General features: G+C 39.2%; 2 protein-coding genes across 2 annotated transcripts; one reads left to right on the forward strand and one right to left on the reverse strand.

Annotated features, from left to right (window-relative positions):
* The first annotated feature begins 955 nt into the window (after window positions 1-955).
* Window positions 956-8,042, forward strand: trim55b (tripartite motif containing 55b). Its single transcript, XM_087788078.1, has 8 exons — window positions 956-1,223; window positions 1,687-1,856; window positions 2,674-2,854; window positions 4,583-4,678; window positions 5,878-6,111; window positions 6,202-6,224; window positions 7,494-7,618; window positions 7,678-8,042. Exons 1-8 carry the CDS (start codon window positions 1,095-1,097, stop codon window positions 7,821-7,823), a joined length of 1,104 nt encoding a protein of 367 aa, XP_087644204.1. The 5' UTR covers window positions 956-1,094; the 3' UTR covers window positions 7,824-8,042.
* Window positions 8,043-10,099: 2,057 nt separating this feature from the next.
* On the reverse strand, window positions 10,100-11,326 carry crhb (corticotropin releasing hormone b). Its single transcript, XM_087788079.1, has 2 exons — window positions 11,244-11,326; window positions 10,100-10,951 (listed from the first exon to the last, which is right to left on the reverse strand). Exon 2 carries the CDS (start codon window positions 10,929-10,931, stop codon window positions 10,434-10,436), a length of 498 nt encoding a protein of 165 aa, XP_087644205.1. The 5' UTR covers window positions 10,932-10,951; window positions 11,244-11,326; the 3' UTR covers window positions 10,100-10,433.
* Window positions 11,327-22,107: the final 10,781 nt, after the last annotated feature.

Genomic DNA, 22,107 nt, shown 5'->3' on the forward strand with positions numbered 1-22,107 from the left:
GCTGTAATTTTACTTGAGGGATGCCATTTTCCATGTAGCGCACGTCTCCAGCATACATTAGAAGGTTCATTTATCATCACATTGAAACTGATGATTCCTCAGAAAACAGAAAATGAGACATTGTGACATCCTACACATCACACATTGATTGTGTTTTGTAAAATGATCGACGACTCAGACAATCATATTGTACGTCCTTTTCTTTCATTCAAGCAGCTTATTGTAAGTCTTTTCTGCCCTCACAACGTTGATTATGGAAAAGCAATATCTTGTACAATGATTGAAGTTATTTTTTTTAGTTGTTCAGATTCACATGAAAGTTTTCTACATCTTTCATTATTAACTTATTTACTCCCGCTGTCACGTGAACATTTGTCACCCTTTAAGTAGTACTTTGAAATATCTGACACACTCTTATAACCTTGAGTTCATAATGGCTGTGTACTGTAATGCTGCCCATGAAAGCCCTTTCCTGCCCACTGATGTTAACAATGACGACAATGTGACATGTGTATAGAACCTCAATTATAGAATGTTTTGTGACATAAATCCCCGCTGGTTGCCACGGGAGATGGCCATAGCATCCCTTTCTCATGATCAGAGGTGGTAGATGGCGGACGGATTTGTGGTGATGGTTTGAACCTCTTATTTATCACCAGACAATAACAATGACAATGTATTTGCCCCGTGGTTCATAGAGTATATGTTGTACCACGTGAAGAAGACGAAGGTTTCCTGTCCAGTTCACTACAAAGTCTTCGACATAGACAGACTCAACGTTATGCAGCCAAGCTGATGTCACTTCTTCAACATGTCCACTGGAGGCGCCGTTTCCCCTTTGACGGCGCATCTAGAGCCTACAGGCAGCTGTTGACAGTTCCCTGCTCAGTTACAAATAAGGGCATGGTAAAATTGGAAACCTTTGACGTGACAGGGACCTCGTCTAAAAACAGAACTGACACCAGCTACAGAGAAGCCCGGAGCACTAAGGACACGACTAGAGGCCTGGACACAACCGAACAAAAAGATCTTTAAAATCGCTTTACAATATCTCAGCTTTATATGTATCCCGTTGAAAGAGTTTCTGTCTCAAGATGAATACGATGGAGAACTTGGAGAAACAACTTGTTTGTCCGATATGTCTGGAGATGTTTACAAAGCCAGTGGTCATCCTGCCATGCCAGCATAACCTCTGCAGGAAATGTGCCAACGATGTTTTCCAGGTAGGCCAACCATGACTTATGTTTTTTTTCGATTACTGTGTTGGATGACTGAGTATATTGAAGAGGCTTCGTGGCTAAGGTGTCTTCTCTACATAAGAGTGAGCACCTTCCACCACATGTCCTCTCAGCGTGAGAATGTAGAAGACCAAAGTGGTTTACGATTGTGTTCTGTCTACGTTTGTTTGTAACCACTGATCTGAACTTCTTTTTAACTGAATTCTGTTCTGAAATCACTATGATCCTTTTGAATCAACCAGTAAACAGCATTTATTTGGATTACTAACCAATATAAGCACACATTTGTTTTGATCTTGTTACAAATGTGTGTTTATATGAAATATTTTAAAAAATGTTCTCATTGGTGTGTTTATTATTCTCCCCCTGTTATGTTGTCTATTTCTTTAGTCTGTTCATTTACTCGGTCTTCTTTCATGGCACCGCACCCTAACATTTCGGTTGTAAGGCGTCAAATCCGTACCTCCCAACCCGAAGTGGCTCGTTGTCTTCCGGCGGACGCTTTCGATGTCCCTCGTGCAGACATGAGGTGGTTCTGGACAGACATGGTGTTTACGGGTTGCAGAGGAACCTGCTGGTGGAGAACATCATTGATATGTTCAAGCAAGAGTCCAACAGGTAACAACGTTTCAGTGACTATGCCCTTGTGCTTCTTCTGGTATCACAGAGCAGGAGCAGTTTACATCTACATGATTTTTTTCTAACTGTGAAAACAAAAAGACACTCAAAACATTTTAGCGTAAAACAACATTTTGAGACCAAAGCTGTTTCTGGCGTGGATTATAAAACTATTATACGTACATTGAGCTGCTGTAGATGTCTTTTGCTAACATTCCTGCTATTGCTTTTCCTTGAATAAGTGTGATGTCACAACAAGATGGTGCAGGAAGTAACTCTTAAAGCAGCCAATAGATAATGAAAAAAGAGATAATGGTGATGAAAAGCAAACAAGTAATTTCATCAAACAAGGATGCAGGGAAGAGAGTCATTAGGAGCTAATAAGAGAAAAAATATATATTACTCAAAGATAAAAGGAAATCGTAAATACAAACATTGCTTTCTGCATAATCATTTTTTTTATTAGAATAATAGTTAAAGATAAAGAAACATGAACCTTTATCTAGTTTTACTTTGCTTTTTTGTTAATAATTTAATTAATTAACCACACATTATCATTATCATGTTTGAAAACGTCAGACACTATTGCTGTGACTAAAATGGCTCCATACATAATCCAGAATCTCCTGACGATACAGATGAAGAGCTCGGAATGTATATTGTTTTCATTTAGGCTCATGCTTTATACCTGAAGACTCGATGGCAGCAGATCTATTGCAGAGCTCTAATCAATATAAGACCAGCCTTTGACATCATCGAACATCACATCTGTATTCACGGCTGCAGAGAAGGTGCCACTGTCTTCTGTCTTCTTCAGCGGCACCAAGCCAGCTCCTGAGAGGAAGGAGGAGACGCCCATGTGTGACGTCCACGAGGAGGAGAAGATCAACATCTACTGTGTCACACACAATGTGCCCACCTGCTCCATGTGTAAGGTCTTCGGAGCTCACAAAGACTGTGAAGTGCAACCGATCAATAGCATCTACCAGACAAAGAAGGTGAATCTTTACATCAACTAAAGGACAACAATGAGCTACAGTGTCGGGAACATGAAGGCATTTTCTTTTCTTATCTTGAATATATTGACATGGCATGGACATGTGTGTGTTATTATTGACTAGTTTATTCATAGTTAGCTACTAACAGCTAATTATACTAACTAGTTTATAAGGACTTGATTTTAAAGCAACATATATTTATCATTATACCATAGCGTTCAGCAGTAAAATGTTAAGATTGAATTAAACTAATAACAAAGAAATGAAATAGAAATGCCCTCAAAACATATTAATGCATATTAATACAGTTCAACACAGTATTTTCCAGTATCTATTCAGGGGACAATTGTGAATTCAAATCTTTAAACTTCAATTTCCCTTAAACTGTAATCTTACTTTATCCTTTCCAGACATTATTTTCAACCAATCTGGGATTATGGATGATTTACTAAATGTGTGCGTGCAAATCAATTTCGTACATGTTAAGAGTTGTAGACACAGTTTGGTCGATGCAGCCAACATAATATATTGTTCTTTTTAAACCAGCGTGAAACTACATCTTCTGCTATTGTTCTAATACACTGTAAACACACTATCGCAAATTCTGACAGATTTTAATATTGTATAATCGAACTTCAAAGCTTTAGGTCTTGATATGTTTTAAAATTTGAAGATTCTACTATTTATATATTTATATAACGTTTTCTTTATTTAAACTTATAGTTGATATTTTAACATTAATATTTTTATATTGAGTTAACGTGACTTTTAAAGGTCTTGAGTGCAGCAGGTGGAACCTTTAGCTTTATAGTCACCGTTTCCTGTCGTAATTGAATGACGCGCTTCAGCGTTTTCCTCTATAAGTTGACTGAACACAGAAATGAGTGCATCTCATCTCGCTGACACTTCATTGTTACAGATCTTACCGTGGTCGCCACACCCCGGGATCCGTAAAAAAAATGCTTGCATCAATGCAAAGTTTACTGCTCACAGCAATCTGTGCAGCTATCTGTGAACAATTACACATAAGCACAGTTTCCATAAAAACATTCTGAAGAAAAAAGAAACTCCAAACTATTTACCTAGCAGGCCATATTTGACAACGTAAGAACAAACTGGGGGCAAAATGTCTCTAAGTTCATAATAACAATTAATTTATTTAGAAGCTTGTATATACGTTTGACCATTTTAACACAAAATAAAAAAACTTTTTTTATATACGTATATAGAGAATTTGATATATCAATTAGTCTTAAACTAAAAACAACACGAAGTCCACAATTTCATAAATAAACAACGAAAAAGCCAAATGTCCACCAATAAGAAAAAAAGAGGAAAAAAAGGAAAGGGAACAATACTCATGAAACTCTTTGATCTGACACACTGGTCTGGAAGCCAAGGGTTGATATGTTGGTATGTGCAGGTGATGCTGATCAGCTCCAGCCTTATGCCATTAGGCCGCTTCATGTGGCAGGAAACAGGAAGTAACTATACAAAATAAAACCACAATAAAAGAGAAGCATGACATCTGTTTTTTTTTTAATTTTCATTCATTGTACTTACTTTTTTTTCTGGTATCCGAAAGTTTTTATTTTTACAACTTCATTTTTGGTTTATACATTTCGTAACAGAGGCCAAATTAGATATGCTCAAGGGCCACAAATAACCACACTTTGGAGTTGTGACGCACTGACATTGTTTCTGACCGCTCTTTCTCTGACCTGACAGATGGAGCTGAACGACGGCATCGCTATGATGGTGGGAAACAACGACAGGCTGCAGGGAATCGTAAGTCAACTGGAGGAATCCTGTCGTGTGGTAGAGGTGAGTGTCCTGCTGGACCAAGTCCTGACTCTCACTCACACAGCATCTCACCTCCGCGCACACACTAATGTACCTGCTCCCATGTTGACGCTGACGCGGACGTGTTCGGTCCTTATTATCGCCACACTCTCTGTGCTTTTATCCATTTGTGCAGAGAAAAAAGGAGGCTGGAGAAACAATCTTTCTGGTGCTTCTGACGTGTTTTCTTCATGCACTTAGTGAGGCACTTTTGTCAGGAAAAGGTCTGCTGACATAAGAAAAAAACAGTCCCGTTATTTAAGTGAATCAACTTGGAATGTTCCAAAATGTCAAAGTTAGATTTTTTTTTTTTGCATTCAAAGAAGAATGAACAGATCTGGACAACAACGTACCCTTGTGAGGGGCAGGAGAAGAAGAGGCTACAACATGACCAGAAAATGCCTAAAGTTAAGCAACGAGTGTAAGAAAAGTGCTATAAATACATATATTAACTTAATTAAGTGTATTTATGTGTATAAGTAATGATTTTTTTTGTTGAGATATTTGATTATTTTATGAACATTTTACTTATAGATGTTAGGGCAGTGAATATATTTGCAGACAATTATTTCCAAAACATGGGCTGAGATAACACAAGGGTTAATATGTTAATATATTAATATGTTAATATATTTTAATACAAATATTAACAGTAATACAATTTCACTCTGAACTGAAATGCGCTGCATAAAATCAGTTGAAGTTCTGCAGGTGTTTCAAAGCACTTGAGTTGTGTCTGGGTCAAGATGACCCAAAAGCCCAAATAACAAATGTGTTTGTGGTATCCCTTGAGTTGCCCCTGGGTCAAGTCGAACGATCTCCACCACTGTAAATGTATTTATGGAAGCCAGGTGTTTTCAGGCCTTTGGGTCATCTTGACCCTGCGACAAAACAATAACAACTTGAATAGTTTTGGTTGGCTGGATCTACTTTCAACATTTGATGGTACAATTTGTTTTTGTTAGCATTCTTCAGACAGAAATAGCTAACAACAAAAAGCTTGTTTTTGGCTCTCGCTTTTGTCAGAACTGTTTCACTGCAATGTTGTGCAACCTCTACTGCACTGATGCAACATTCAGCATGTTATTATCTTCTGTTTTTAATGAAAGGAAGCAAAGACTTGTGTCAGTTTTTTGTTTTATTTTCCTGGTAAGTAAAAAAAATGCCTAATTTCTCTACAGGAGAACGGCAGGAGACAAAAAACGTTGGTGTGTGAAAAATTCGACCAGCTCTACGCAATCCTGGAAGAAAAGAAGCGACAGATGAGTCAGAAGGTGACGTCGGAGCAGGAGGAGAAGTTGGATTACATTCGTGGTCTAACCAGGAAGTACGGAGACCATCTAGAGGAGAGCTGTAAAATGGTGGAATTGGGGATCCAGGCCATGGAGGAGCAGGAGATGGCTGTCTTCCTGCAGGTCAGAGTTGATCTCATCACACACGCTTCAATTACTTATGTTCGCTGTCTGCCTGGGTTTATTCTTTCTTCTCTTCTTCTTTTCTTCCAGAACGCAAAACCTCTGCTTAAAAAGTGAGTACTGAAACTATTATTGTGAGTTTAACTTTATTTTTTTAATCTTGCATCAAACATATAACATACCAGCTGGACAGTGAAAAATACTTAGAACGTCTAACTAGCGATGGTCTGATGAAGCTTCATGAAGCAGTGTCATTATTGTCAGAGTCCACTAGATGGCGGTCTATGCACTTTGTTTTGAGCAACTTTTCTAATGAAACATAATTTTTAAACTGCCCTCTAAACAACACAACACTGTTTCATAAAGTGTCATTAGCTCATCATGTCCAACATGAACTTTATGTTTTCTATTCATGCCTCAGTAGAACAATTTAAAGTTATTTTACAAAACTAGGACCTTTATGACCATTTCACCAGATCTGAAAAATAATTTTAAACTCTTTTCGTAATCGTAAATATACAGTATATATCTGCATTTTAAAGTTGTTATTACAGATAACAGGTACCCAATCATTTAATCACTTTAAAAAAGATTAAAGAAAAAGACAACCATGATAAAAATAATTGTAATATTTAGGGGTTTATGCCTCAGGTTAGGAAAAGGTTCTTAAAAATGTCTTCTCAAAGAAAAAAATTAAGAAATGCAAAGTACAAATGACAACATTTCACAACCAATCAACAAACCAGGGGGAAGTGCGGCACAGGTGTGACATGCGGCCCTCTGACTCCATCTATGCGGCCAACATGAGGTCAGCATAATGATAAAATTACCATTTTCTGATGGTGTTCTAACAATTGTATTACTATTTAACGCTACACATAACTTTAGTTTGAAGACCTGTTTTTTCTGCTTTTATTTGTCCTTTTCATGGGTATTTTTAAGTTATTAATATATAAAAAAAAAATAGATTATATATTGAACTATTTATTTGATGGCACAATAACACTTTTTTTGGCATTTTATGTTGTTTTTTTTTATTGTTAAATATAAGAAATATTTCGATGTTTTTTTAGAATCCTTAAATGCAATTTTTTTCCTAAGCTTATTAGAACTTGTTATTTTTTTTTTACATTTTCCCATCAAATGAAATTTTTTATTTGTCCCTTCTTTCTATTGGGTTCACAGACTCATATAACACAGTATATAATGTGGCCCCTGAGGAAGCAGAATTGTTCACCCCTGACCTAAAAGCTACTGCTGACCAAAATATGATTTTTATTTTCTTCAGAAAATTAATTAAATTATCCTTGAAGGCAAAACATTAAGAAGATTTATTTTTTGTGTATAGTAGCAACATTGTAATCTTTCACCTGCATTTTCAGGTTGTCGGATGCGTCCAGTACGTCTCATCTGGACAAAGTGGAACGTGGCTATGAGAACATGGATCACTTCACAGTGAGCTTCCTCAGTGAGGCCAAAGCCCTGCGCAGCCTGGACTTCATCACAGGTGAGCACGGATAACCTCACGGCGTTTCTTAGCTTGACCACCTGGTGTCTTAAATACAGACGAGGATGAAGAGGATGAAGAGGATGGGGAGGATGGAGCGGAGGAGGCGGAGGAGGCCCAGAATATTCCAGCAGGGACCAGTGCCGTCACAGCTCTGCCCTCAGTCACGCCACAGACCAGCTCGTCGTTGCCGGGCTCGACTTAAAGTTCGAACGACTCCGAACCAGGAACTTGTGTTCTTTCCAAAATGATGACAGGCCAGAGTTTGACTCAGGTCGGGCCCCTGAGTGACAGAGGAAAGGTTGTGAAAGTGCAATATGAGTTTTGCTGAACTGTCTGTGAGTTCTTTTTGTCACGGTCATCGGCGCCTCCGGTGTCAGTTTAAATGTATTTAAATGCATTTTTTATGCATGTGACCTTTGTGGACTCCATTAAACCACATCGTTAGAGAAAGAGTTTGCGTCTTGTCCGATGCCTTCTTTATGAATAATGGCAGCGACAAATGGCAGCATGGCCTTTACCTTACACAACTGTCTGTGCACAAACAAGACTTTTTAAAAAACTCATTATGATCTGTGCCGCAACATGACACCTTCCGGTTCCCACGCTAAGCTCTTTTGTGCTGGGCCACAGAGGAGCTGGAGATTTGCGGGTGATTTTGCGGTAATGCCTCACTGAGCTTCTCAGTCGGGTTGAAAAATGGAGCTAAGCCATCAGGTAAAGCTGTTGGTGTACCGTGAGAGTTCCTCTTTAGTTCATGACTGAGCAAAACAAAAACCTGTGATTTCTAGGATTAATCAAAAAATCATGCATCAAATTTACTGGTTGAAGACTTTCAATATTTGCAGAGCAGGAGTTCCGAAACGTTCTCGCACCAGAGAGCAGTTTAGATGTATTTTCAAGGACCATCCTGAAGCAGAATAGAAGGATCCTCTTCTGACTCCTTTGTAGACCTTTTTTCTGATGCAAAAAAAGCTGTATCTTTAAAATGTGTATCTTTATTTTGACTAATTTACACATATATCCTTTTTAAAAAAACATAACAAAGAGAGTCCAGCTGTTTTTTCAACACCTCAGAGTCCAATTAATACTGTATATATAATACAAATGATATGCATTGGGAAAAAAGTGATTGAAAAGAAAAAGTTTGTGGCAAAAATAACGTTCGTTGAGATACTTTTTTAAACTTTGGACCTTAGATCATGTGACAAAACTAATAAATTTAGCTTGAAACAAATAACATTGTTTTCTAAATTTCTTCCATTAATGTGCTTCTCTGAAAACAAATGTGCAAATGAGTGTAAATGGAGAAACATCAACTTTGAGAGTCTTTTATTCAGTTTCATTATTTATTTTTTCTTAAGAATTTCAGGCAACCGTGGCCATTTATCTGTATGGCTATGGATTTAATTCTGCCTCTTGTTTTAGAAATGAAGATGGTCATTAGATCAAGGAGGTTTCCTTGTTGCAGTTTCAGAGTAACCTGTTAAGAAATGTTTTTATTTAATATCATATTATATTAAATTTCATCTTTCCTCGCCCCCCCTGAAGCCCCATTGACGAACCCCCACTTTGACATCCAGTGGACCGGAACACTTTAGTGATCAAAGAGCAGATAAAATATGTGTTCATCGATAAAATCTGACAAATACGTGTGATGAGGTCAGTCACTTGTCATGCAGAACAAACACGGCGTCCACTTTATAATGGTTCTTTTTTACAATGTCCTGACTTTGGATGAATGAAATGAAAGTGGGATCCAATGGATAAACATTCAAGACACAACTGCAGACCACACAAGTGTCACACAAGTAGTGCCTCGTGAATTCATTGCATGCTTTGGTATCATCATTTTTCTCACCATGTCTTGCAGCTTATTTACCAACCTTCTTCCTCTTTGTCACCACAACAGAGCAACTCCACTCTTTGAGAGAAAGTGTGTTGTCTTCATCTCAACATCATTAATTTAGGGTGTTTTCATTCTGAAGTTTCCTTTTGAAAATGTTCCTGACGTCACCAGTTGCCTTCAAGACTTCTTTGTCTTCTCTTATTATTGTCCTTCATCTTGAAAGTTCTCTGGCTTTTTCAGAAGATGATGAAAGCTAAGTGGGCCAAACAGAAGGATGACTCACACCCACTGGTTTTGTTTTGTCTGCCCTGACAGCGCGGGTCAAGCGTCAGCACGCACACACACCCCGACACTGTGTTGCTCTCCAATTAACCTGATCCTCGTTGATAAGAAGCGCTCCAGGACCTCTGCAGAAAAACCATTCCACTTACTTTGGGTTTATTTTCAAGAGCAGCTTCTGTGTTAACCCACGGCAAAAGGTGTTTTTTTGTATCAATCAATATCTGCAGAGGCACTGATGCCGGACTGCTATTTTCAGTGCTTCCTTTGCGTGGGAACAAGATCTGCATCTTTAAATTATTCAATTTCAGACCAAATTTTTTTTTGTCGTTAAGGATTTTCACAGAGAGATGTAAACGTTGCTTTGAAACTTTTATTAAAAAATATAGATATAGATGCCTTCTTGCACAACAGAAAAATGACTGGTTGCACATAAGTTTATTAACAAACATAAATCTCATAATTACAGTGGTTCTTTCTTTTAAACAAAACAAAATATCATAATGCAATAAAGCCCCAGCTCGACCAAAGAATTCTGTTCAATATGAATAATGGTGTCCATTCAGAGAATGGACACCAACATTTAAGTCACTCCTTCATCATCTTTAAGCAATAAACAATAGAGTGAGAAAGCGGCACGATAACAGAAAACAAAAAGAGGGTTATTTTTGGAGAGAAGACGGCTCTTCATTTACCGAAGAGCTCCATCATTCTTCTGTTGTCCTGCGCCTGCTGGGCCATCTGCTCCGCCCGGGACATCTCCATCATCTCCCGCAGCAGGTGGAAGGTCAGGTCCAGGGAGATGGGCGGGTCTTCGGACCTCCGTCCTCGCTCCATCGAGTCTTCCCCGCGGTCCGCGAACCCGCTTATAAGCGCCTTAATGTTGCCAACTTTCCCTTGCAGGAGCCTCCGCGTCAGCTGCAGGGCTCTGTCGTACACGCCGGGAGACCCGCCGGGAAACAGCGACGAGGGAGCCAAAGAGTTCGTGTCCCCGTTCCCCAGGCGGATGAAGTACTCCTCCCCGAGCCGCTCCAGGATGGGGCCAGACCGCTGCTCCTGGGTGTGGGGGGGCTGAGGGTCTGGGATGCGCAGGGCGCCGCCAGGGCTCTCAAAAGCCCGACATTCGTAGCGCGGTAAGAAGGCAACAAGAAGAATCACGGTGGTGCCAAATAGATTGAGCTTCATGTCAGGATATCAGCAGGAATCTGTCGGAAAAATAAAAATAAAAACAGACCAGTTGGAATAAGTGACCAGCGCGTTGGGTCGTCTACAGCCGTGCGTAAAAAACACCTTTACGCACAAGAAAAAATGATATTTTTCTAAATCAAATGTTTCTTTACACGTTGACAAACGGAGCAAATGTATATTTTGTAAGTCGATAAATGCATAGATTTAACTTTCCGCACAGAAAAGACAATTTAAAATGATTATTTCTGAAAGTTTAAAAATAAAAGTTTTAAATCCAAGCACGTTTGAAATGAACTCAAATCGTTGTACCTTCAGTGTTTATATGGGTCCAGTGGATCCGTGTGGGGTTGCCGGCTCGCCCTCCTTCACTCCTCTGAAGGAACAAGTTACTTAAAGAGAAGATGCTGACTGGACTTATATAGCCAAGCTCACTACCAGCGCAGCGGAGTCTGCGCGCTCACGCGGGCCAGTGGACGCGCGCCTGCCTGAGCTACGCTGGACCAGATGAGTCATAGGGTCGCGTGCACGTGCGTGCGCGCACACCCTCTGCTCGAAACAAGGCCTCACCTGGAGATGTAAAAAAAGTAGAGTCGTGGTTTTGAGTGTTATTTGTGCAATTTTTGATGCTCTTCAGGAGATCTTTATATTTAACATTCAATAAGTGCAATAATTCATCTGAGAAATGACACTGTAAATATGAATACATGTATACATCAGTGCAATATTAGCATTGAATGTACATATTTGATACATGACACATTATTTAACGTTGTATTCATGTTCAGGGTTCGTTATTTTTTACATAGAATGAAGATACTGTATATTTTATATATTTTAAGATTCTACTTGTGTATATTTTGCTTATCTTAGACATTTAAGACTTATTTTAGCAAACTTTCTCCTCATGCTGTGAACGATTCTAAAGATATGAAAATAGAGTTCACTGAGCATCAATGTATAAATATTTAATAATATTTCAAATACATAGCACAACTTTAATTATTTGCCATTATGATAGTTCAACTAATATGACCAACATAGTTATCGTAATAATCAAAAATAATTATCATGATTTCGAAATTCCGAATTTCAGGAAAGAGCAACATGTAACTGCGAACAACACTATTGGAGATAATAATAATCTTTCTGACGTCACTCGGGCTACTTACACTTATTTCAGAGCTTCCATCATGACACATTTTTCCCACAACTAACAATCACAAGCCAACGTTTCAATCATCAAGTTAATGAGTAATAGAAACACATTATTATCAATCATTATATAACTTGAGTGAAAAAGCAAACGTCTCTGTCGTATTGCACCAAAGTGAGTCCAAAGTCTCAATGAATGTTCATCAGCATCCTGCTCAGGCTGTGAGAGAGGCATCAGCGGCGAGTGATTCATTTGCTTCACACGTCTACGTCACTACCTCTGCCACTCAGCTCCAAAGGCGCCCAACGCCAAATCACGCTCTCAAGACGGCGAGCTGAATCCAATATCGGGCGGACCATTAGAATCTTAAACAGTTGGATGAAGCGAGGAGAGAACACACTTGTTCACCGTCTATTTTTAACACGTCATTTGAAGGAATTATCTAATTATGTTGTCAAGTCTTCCATATAAGAACAGGACATCTTCACCTGGACTGATGGGAAAGTTAGTCCCAGACAGTGTCACTAGACGGTAAAGTTAGCAAGCGACATCTTCATGCCACCTTGAGGAAAAGGGAGTGATTTAGAAGTGTCAATGTGTTACCGGATATCAACCTTTATGTCGCCGTTCCTGAACATATATTTGTGGTCTGTGTGCCACTCTGTCACTCATACTCCTGACGCTGAGTCCCGCTGAAGGGAAGTGTCAGGTCCCATCACCAGGAACACTTGCTGCCCGGCGTGAATAGAAATCCCTGATGAGCGCGTGAACGCTGGTGGTCAAATGGTGTCACCTCGACGTGCAGCAGATCACTGGAGAGAAATCCTCTTCCGTGACAGCGCGCCGGATGGAAGCGGCGAGATGATTGTTTCTGTGATTAGTGCGAGTCAATTAGTCGATGAGGTGCGCGAAGGCGTCTCGAATAGAGAGAGCTACAGACGAGCCTGGACTCAGAACAGGTTTCATGGACCAAGTTTTGTTTGTCGTTAGACGACGCCATCAACTAAACTCTACACAAACAAGATTCGAACATATTAGCTTTCCCAAAAAAATACAAACTCTGTTAGAAGAGTTTGATCCGACCCGAGTGCTCTAAACGTCAATAATGTACTTCTCATGATGGAGTGATGTGAATGGGTCAAGTAGGCCTTCGTTGAAGCCTTGTTTTCCATGAATATAAAAGACAAAGTTGTCACAACTTTATGAATGGTTAATTCTAACTTTAAAATAGTAACATTTTCAGGGAAATATATGTTGACTTGGATGAAAACAGCCGTGTTCATATGGTAGAATCGTTACAGTATTACAGTGAATATAACATCCACCAACAGACCTTTACTGTCTGTGTAAGACCGTCATAAAGGTTGACTCTCTCGACCATCCGTTTCCCACAAATAATGAGCCACCTGATGACATTTCGCTTCAGAATCCCCATGTATTTTGTTTGAAATCCTTTTCATATTTACATGCATGTAGACATTGTTTCGTTGACGAAAAGGTTTTAAGTCTATGAAACCTGTTTTGGACAGCAGACCTTTCCAGGTTGTCCCATTACTTTTTACCAGCAATAGCTAAGATAGACTCAAGTCGTCCGTCACCAAGCAAGAAAATTAACTCGGCCAAGAGGGTTATTTTATCATCTGCCGTTGTATTGAAAATCAACTCTTCAACAGATCGACAAATGTCAATTATATTTTCAGAAAATGTCGATTATAGGACAAGGAAGACGTGATATATGGTAACTGTTGTTAAGACTGGGTCCACAGTCGTTTAAAGATTTTTTTTCGTTCGTCTTTCTAGTGAATATCTTCTTTGCATTGAGTGAGTGAATTCCCTTCTGGATCCAGAAATCATTTAAAGATTATTTTATGTGTTCCTAACAGTTGCAACATTAGCAGCCGTGCTTTATATTTTGAATCAATCTAATCAATCAGTTTGTCCGACACAGCTTCTCAGATATCTATTTTTTTACTGTGCGAAATGTGTTCCTATTCGCTATGTTCAAAAAGTTCCTTGTAACTAAGCTTTAGTGAGTATAAACATGGCATGATGGTGCTTAACTGGAGACGGTTTAAGAACAAGATGATCATGAAGAAGGTGAGCTGAAGACGACCACCACCTCTGCGGTTTAAACATTCCTTGTTGCTGATTTTAAAAAAGCCTTGTTGTGAATAGAAAATACATGTTTCTAAAGCTGATTTAAAAAATTCACCAGGAGACAGCTGGTGGTTTGCATGCATGTGGGGAGCATGTTGCCTGCATGGAGCGTGTTAACCCTCGGTTCCTTAATGCAGCCACTGTACAGCCCCGGGGGCCTCGCTGTCTATCTGAATCTGGTGAGCGTATCTCTGAAGGTCTGCCATAATGCTTGGCCACATGGTGAAGGCCACAGGATCAGTGATAATAAACAACAAATTCATGTTCATAAATTCACATTCTCGAGAGAAACAAGGTGTGTAGAGTTCATTAAAGTTTTTTTTTCCCAGGCGGTCAATTTAGTTGAATTAGAAACACAATCTATAACTGGGAAGCTAAACACGTCAAAGTCAAATAGAAGTTTGCTTCTAAATGAGAAACTTTAAAAAAAAACCTATTGCAGACAAGGTAAAAGTGAATCACTAAAATGATCGTGGAATTTAATTAGCAAAGAAAATACAGCCGAGACTTCAAGCTTATATATTTTTATATGGATTATTACACAGTTTTTTCTATGAGGGCCATCAATGACAAGTGAAAACCAACAAGGACCAAAGCTCACCAGGAAGAGTTATCTCACTAATCGACAGATAATTCCCACCATACCATTTAGACTCCTTTTTTTTTTTTTTAAATTGTGTTTATAATCTTTTGTATATCTTTGTATATATGGCCTATCTTTATGTATTTTTTATTTTCCTCTTCTTATTTAAAAAAAAAAAAATTGAGTTCAGATTTCTACAAAAACAAACCAAAAGGTTTGTCTATCCGAACCACGTCCGCTGGACCAAATTGTTTACTTGACCTGAGAATTTCAAATAAAAACCTAGAATCCTCGCTTCACAACTGTACCGTAAGTGTGAGTCAGGTGTTCATGACCAAATTAAAAAGGTCACAGATGTATCAGCACAATTTTAAAAGGGACAATTTCAAGGAGCAGATGTGAACTTGTGTTTTATCAAAGGTTGCTCAATTCTTTTTTTTTTTTAAAGATACAATTCCAAATTGGAAATAAATGGACCCTTCTTACATTCGAGAGAACATGTGGCGCATTTTGTTGCGTCTTAGATGTTGTGTATAAAATTTCATTAGCAATTTATAAGTTCGCGAAGGAGGTTGCACCACAGATTGCAGGTGATTCACCAAGATACGTCTTTAAAGATTTGTAGATTAAAACGAACGGATAAATGCCTTATTTAAAATCCAATATTGAAGGTTGGTTTCTGACACAGAGAAATGTAATCACACCATGAATATTGATCGATTAGACTATGTAGTTTTGGTATTTTAAATCAAATTAATAACGCAGTTATTGTAGAATCTCAGCTGTAACACTATCAAACCATCGCTACAGTGGTTACTCATGAATTCCTTTCATTTCTCCTCCTCACTGCAGTCCTGAGCGCACCATAACACAGTGTACAATGAAGATGTTCCGAAGATGAACCGATCTCAATCTCATCGCAAATAAGTTTATTTGCATTTTCATCTCGCAGAATCATTCAATTCAGTGTAAACTGTCTAAATTGCACAGTCGTGGCGTGCTAACTGCGAATTAGCACTGTTTTGGTTTGTGCGCAGAGATTCATCATTTCTTTCATGAATCACAGTCTTCTGTTGAAGTGGAGCAGGAGGGGAAGATAATGAAAGTCATATTTCATCCTCCTTGATCAATTCGATTTGAAGAAAAGCGGCCTGAATGACAGTTGAAGGAGTTCCAGCTCGTTAGACACAAAGTAGTCAAACATGAGCGTCTGTTCTCGCTCACGTCGGCATGTGTGTGGATTCACGACGTGAACACGGAGCACGACTACGTGAGCTCGTCCGTCTCGGGCTCATTATCGTACCTTTGCTTATATCTGGAGATACGAGGGGAAGCGTGACCCAGTCATGACTGATCACACAGCTTTACTGAATGGATGCGTGACACCTGGGAACCATTTAGGAACCTATAGAGAAATCATTTCTTCTTCTTTTCTATTTAATATACTTTTGAAACATTTCTTAAACGAAGAGCATGCACGTATTCACTACTGTGAAGAGTGACAAACATCAAATATCTTTTGACATATTTCTAAAATACGACGGACAAAGAAGTGCTTCCAGGTCGCCTTTAAGTTGAAGACATGTTTGTCTCACAGCGACACTGTGTTTTCCATCCACTTCAGTGATATTTCCCCCCCATTCCATGTCAGCGCCAGCAGCGTACGAGACAGAATGCCTTAATGGTTTCCTTCTTGTCCTTTCAGATTTTTGTCACTTTGTTTAGTCTTACAGCCGTCACGGGTTAACTGCTATTTATGTAAGAGCTTAGTGTCGCCGTTTCATTGAGAGCTCAACGACCGGAAAGTTTCCAGGGCTGAACATTTCATTTAAATGACGAGTAAGACCATACGATCATGGTTCAAATCTCCGTGTTGAGCTGGAAAAAACACAACACCTTAATATATTAGCAGCAAAGATTGGTCACATCTTTATTTGGTCAATAACACTGAATTTCTAAAGTGTTTAATCATCATCTAACTGGTGTCAATTGATTTTGAGAGAACGTGTCTTCCCTGCAGTCGAGGCCAAGTCAGTCCTGGTTCAGCCTGAGGACACCGAGACTGCGTGATAGCTGGGACTCATTTTGAGATGAAATTTGACATCAATTATTTCCAACTTCCTAATGTGTTTTTTCCTCTTAAAATAATATTGAAAAGGTAGTAACTTCTCCACATTTGCGCGTCTCGACGCACACTTCCTCTGGGAGTCTTGTGTCCGAGTCAGATGATGGGTTTGTTCTCTCGCACCACTGCAGACACACAACACTTGTCCTCCACCACATTAGACTGGAGATGCCATTATATCATCTGTGACAAATGAGATTGTTTCTTTACATAAAGTGCATTTGGAATGCGGTTAAGCGAGAGGGAGCTGTAAACATTGGGGGCGGGAGAGGCCATTTTGTTCATTCTTTGTCACATTGTCTTGGTCAGAAAATAGCATGATCAGAAAAAGGGGAAACTTATATCACAAATTAAATCTAATACAAACGTTTTATTTAAAATAACTATAAAAAAATAATAATAAGAAGAAATTCTTTAGTCCAAATTAGGAACAGTTCAACAACAGAAGCTCAATCTTCAAATACATAAGTCCTAAAATGTACACTTTTTTCTATAATTTCGCCATTATTATTTAATTATTATTATCTAGTTTACAAAAAAACTATAAATCTTAAGTCTTGTTCTTCAAGTGCATTTCCTGAAGTACATTTTATTACTTTTGGGTTCATTGCTCTTTATTTAAAGATGTCAAGGGGTGTCTTGAAAACAACACACCACGAGGGAAATCAAGCTAGAGTTTGTGTCTTTATTTCTTCAGCACTGCCTCAAATCTAAAAGGTACTAGAAAAAGTCTTCACGGGGAAGTAATCCCAACAGCAATTGAGGAAAAAAAAAACATGTGACACAGTACCTCACCATAATTTAAATCTGAATAAGTTTGTTTTTTTTAAGAAAATATTTCTGGAGGACAGTGATGTTTCAATATCGTTACTTCAGAATAACCTTCTTATGAAAGTTATAAAAAATACTGAATAATTATTAATAACAATAATAAATAATAGCAACATTCCTATCAACATACCTAAAGCAGCTCAAATAATTGGTAATACTGGTTACAGAGATCAAACATCACGGTGGTGCAAAATCTACATGATATTTTCATGTTATTGTGCGGTAACTAAACAGAGCAGAACTTTGAACTATGAAAGAGAACAAAAGAATAAATAAACACATGAGCCAAATATCTCCCAAAAATCCACAGAACCAGAGAAATTCCAAAAAAAATTAAAGATTTATCCTTTGTGTTATCTCCGGGTCAAGGTGACCCAGAGGCCCGAAAACAAATAGGTTTGTTGTATCCCTTGTGTTGTCTCTGGGTCAAGGTGAACGACTTCCCTCGGTTCCAGAAATACATATGCAGTGGTGGAGGTTGTTTAGCTTGACAATAAAAGGGATACCTCATACTTTGGGTCACCTTGACCCTGAGATATCACAAGGGTTAAGGTCACAAAAAAAAGTCCAGAATATGTTGAGGAACAAAATTATTTATTTTTGCAAATGCATCCAACTTCTTGCCTGTGTCCACAATTGTTAAAAATACAGTAACTTATGATTTGTTTGAGAAAACGGTAAATCTGATGATGCAACAGCAGAGAGAAGATCAACTCCACATGGCTGGTTGTGTTTAGTGTCTCAATAATACTGATCTTAAAAAGGATATAAGATGTGGAGCGATATGCATGCTGCAAAAAAACATCCTGATCTTGGTTGTTGTCTGCAATCAATTCCAGTGAGTGGCTGTAATTTAAAAGCTTCCAGAGCTCAGCATCCATCAGGTGAACTAGTCAAATAAAACTAATGTCATGAATCAATCGGAGGAGATAATCTCATCAATCTGGAGCGCTCCAGTGTCAGAAGCCTCATAACACCAGGTTTAACCTTTCGGAGCAGATGATGGGATGTGTGGCGATGATTATAAAAGACTAACGCAGGCGGAGCAACCAAATATGTGTCTACGTGTCCAGCAAACACAAGCTTTAACGACGACTATGTTTTAAACAGAGATAATGGAAGCAAATCCATATTTTGGGTCTCATATTCCTGATTAAGAATCAACAGATACTAGAATATTGAATTGTGTCGTCATGACAATAAAATGATACAAGCAAATTGAATAGTGAACTTATTTAAGTAAGAATAGTTTTCATTTAAGAAAAGGGTTCCTTCTTTGCCTTCTGAGGTCACAGACAAAATATCGTTCTGGTTTCTAACTGTCAAATTGTGCATTCAGGGTCTCCAAAAGAGCTGCCAGGTTCTGATTAATCTAGCACACTGATGTGTGTGAACGCTGTTGTGTCACCACCCTCAGGGCAATCCTGGTCTTAACACAGCCGAAGGCTTCTGAAGTGATGGCAGCAGCTCACACAGTATCATTTCAAGCATTTCAATCTCCTTCTTCTCCTTTAAAGCTCCGACTTTATCCCCTGCCTGCGCTGCTTTGGCTGTGCTCGCAATATCCCGCTGGTGGAACCTTATTTGTTCCACACAGGGTGATCCGTGTCAATGGAGACTCCCACCGTCCTGAGCGTCTTCGTAGACTGTTGCAAACCACACTGTTTGCTCCCCTCAATGTCGATTCTTGGCTCCTGCGACTCCTCCGTCAAAATTAAATAACCCCTACAACTAGTGTCTGCTTGCAAACACTGACCTCCGTGTGTAAGCTGCTTACCACGTCCTGCCTCAGTTCTCCAAATCTCCTCTTTGTCATATGAATCACAGAATTCCATATTTCTAATCTAATGCCAAAAAAAAAAAAGTTTAACCTTAAACAGAATTTATTTTCAAGAAAATCTGAATAAAACTCAAATGTCTGATAACATTTTTTTTCCCCAGCCATGCAGTTAATCATCAGAAATACTGCAGGTGAATAGTTTCACAAGCGTGATTCCCCTCATGTGATACTTTACTTTAAAATAGGGGATTTTTCTTTACGTTCAAGGTGTCACATTAAAATTCCAGAGCCAATGTTGGGCGATGATGACGCCCCTCGAGCTGTGCCATTAGCAATCTATCTGCTGAACAATGTTTGCAAACAGTGATTCCTTTTGTCTTTCCCATTATTCCATGGATCCGGACAAACCCCTGAGGGTGCGAGCGTCCACTCAGCTGACCCTCTCAACAGGCTTTACATTAGCCACAGTTATGTAAACATTAATTAGTCCAGGGATCGGGGAGACGTCCCGACACTGACTTTGCATTGATTAGGGAGGAGATTATGACTGAGAGTGTTTTGCGCCCCGATGAGCCAATTTCTTTCTTTCACGCAAACAACAATGTGCACTTGACTCTAAAGGACACTATAGGCGACGTATGTGCCTGAGCGAGTTCAGTGATACGTCACTGAGCCGCGGGAATCTTATAGTTTAGTTGGCAATGACTCTCAAACAGGTCAGAAGGAATACAATCTGCTCATAACAACGTTGCAAATAGCCTTCTGTGACTCACACAGGCGCTACAAAGATGCAGCTCTTGTGTCCACACAAAAAGACAAGACGGCCAATATGGATCCATGTGAGGCCTGTGGACCTATTTGTTCTTCTATTGTGTACCTTCATCAGCCGGGTGGATGAACTCGCCTCCTGAACCTTGCAATGCTGGTTCATTTTCTTTGGAATCTCTGAAGATAATTATTTTATGAAAATGATTCTTCCTTAACCCTTGTGTTATCTCAGGGTCAGGGTAACCTGCAGCCCCGAAAACAAGGGATACCAGTGTTTTTGGTATACCTTTTGTTGCCTCTGGGTCAAGGTGAACGACCTCGCTGGCTTCCATAAATACATATGCAGTGATGATAAGCAGTTGAAAAATGATTGACACATGAATATTTGAATCTCTCTGGGCATATTACAAAATGACAGAAGTTGAAGTTTCAGAGCCAAAGGTTGGAGGATTCTTTGCCGGGGTTAACAAGGTGTAGGATGAAATGGTTTCCACCATATGTTTATGAATGAACCCAATGGATCAGGAAGAGTAGGAGGCTCTTGTGAGTGTTGCAGTGATGGGAAAAATGAAGGTTGAATTAAGAACACCAGGGTCATTGACTACATTGAAACACAGAACAGTATGATTGATGGTGAAATAAACATACACCAAGTCTCATGTGTTTTGGTTAATAAGTATCAAATAGGGCAGCTTCGCACCAACTGCTTTGGACTGGAATTTATCCCATAGACTGTTTTGTGCTAGTTCAGTTTTGATAGAACTACGTGAAAGATTTTCCATGTCCGAATGTTCACATTGATCAAAGTTGTGATCAAACATATACCACACACATAAATGAGTGTGACAACTATTGATAAATGGCGATAGATTGTCTTAAATGTGTCCAGTTGTTAAGTGAAACATGTATGATTTGTAAACACTCCCTAAGCTCCACCAATGATCCATCAAACTAGCAAAAACCGCTTGTTCAGGAAAAACCCAACTTTTTGGAAGCCAAGAGCGAGATCAGAGCTCCAGGACGTCTGTCTCTCAAAATACCTGCCTGACTCCCACAAATGAGGGTTAAATAAAAGGAAGGCAGGAGAATATCAAACGCCAGAGAAAGCAGAGTCATCCTTTGCTTTCAAACAGATTCAACCGTTGCTCAGATGCTGTCACAGCCTGAAACTGTATTTATTGAACAAAAAGACCCTCTTCTTTGAAGGTTCAGGGAGTTGGGAATATGCTTTGCACGGTAAGATCCCAAACTCCCCGCATAGGTTCATTGATGTCGAGATCTATTCATTTCTGAAAGGTGCAGGCTTTGTGCTCCTCACGCCAGTTTTTGAGCAGAGGCATTAGGCAGAAGTGTTTTCTGAAAGGCAGCTCGGGGCCGAGCAGCCCACGCTTCGCACGCCGAAGGTCACAACCTACCCTTCGTGACAAAGGTGTCTTGTTTACCATGATGGTGATTAAGTGGCCTAAATACACTTAGGTTCTTTGAATCTCTAAAATTCGAATGAGCGTTCTGTCAATCAAGAGTAATATAAGATGCCATTCAAGACGTTCTATCAAACATCTGCTTCTTTGTCGTTGCATTAGGATCTCACTTTTCATAGATTCATGTTTGAGGTTGATTTTTCAAATTGTTTGATCTTCTGGAATCAGATTTCCCACTAGTGGATTTAATTTGTGGTCAATATCATTCACCGCTATTGTTGGTGTCCTGGGGCACAAGGCGGTGTTTCGTAAAGGACAAGTAGGAAGCGTGGCATCACAGGGGAGCGCTGAAGGA

The sequence above is a fragment of the Callionymus lyra genome, chromosome 4 (genome assembly GCF_982586985.1).
Source record: "Callionymus lyra chromosome 4, fCalLyr1.hap1.1, whole genome shotgun sequence".
Lineage (NCBI taxonomy): Eukaryota > Metazoa > Chordata > Actinopteri > Syngnathiformes > Callionymidae > Callionymus > Callionymus lyra.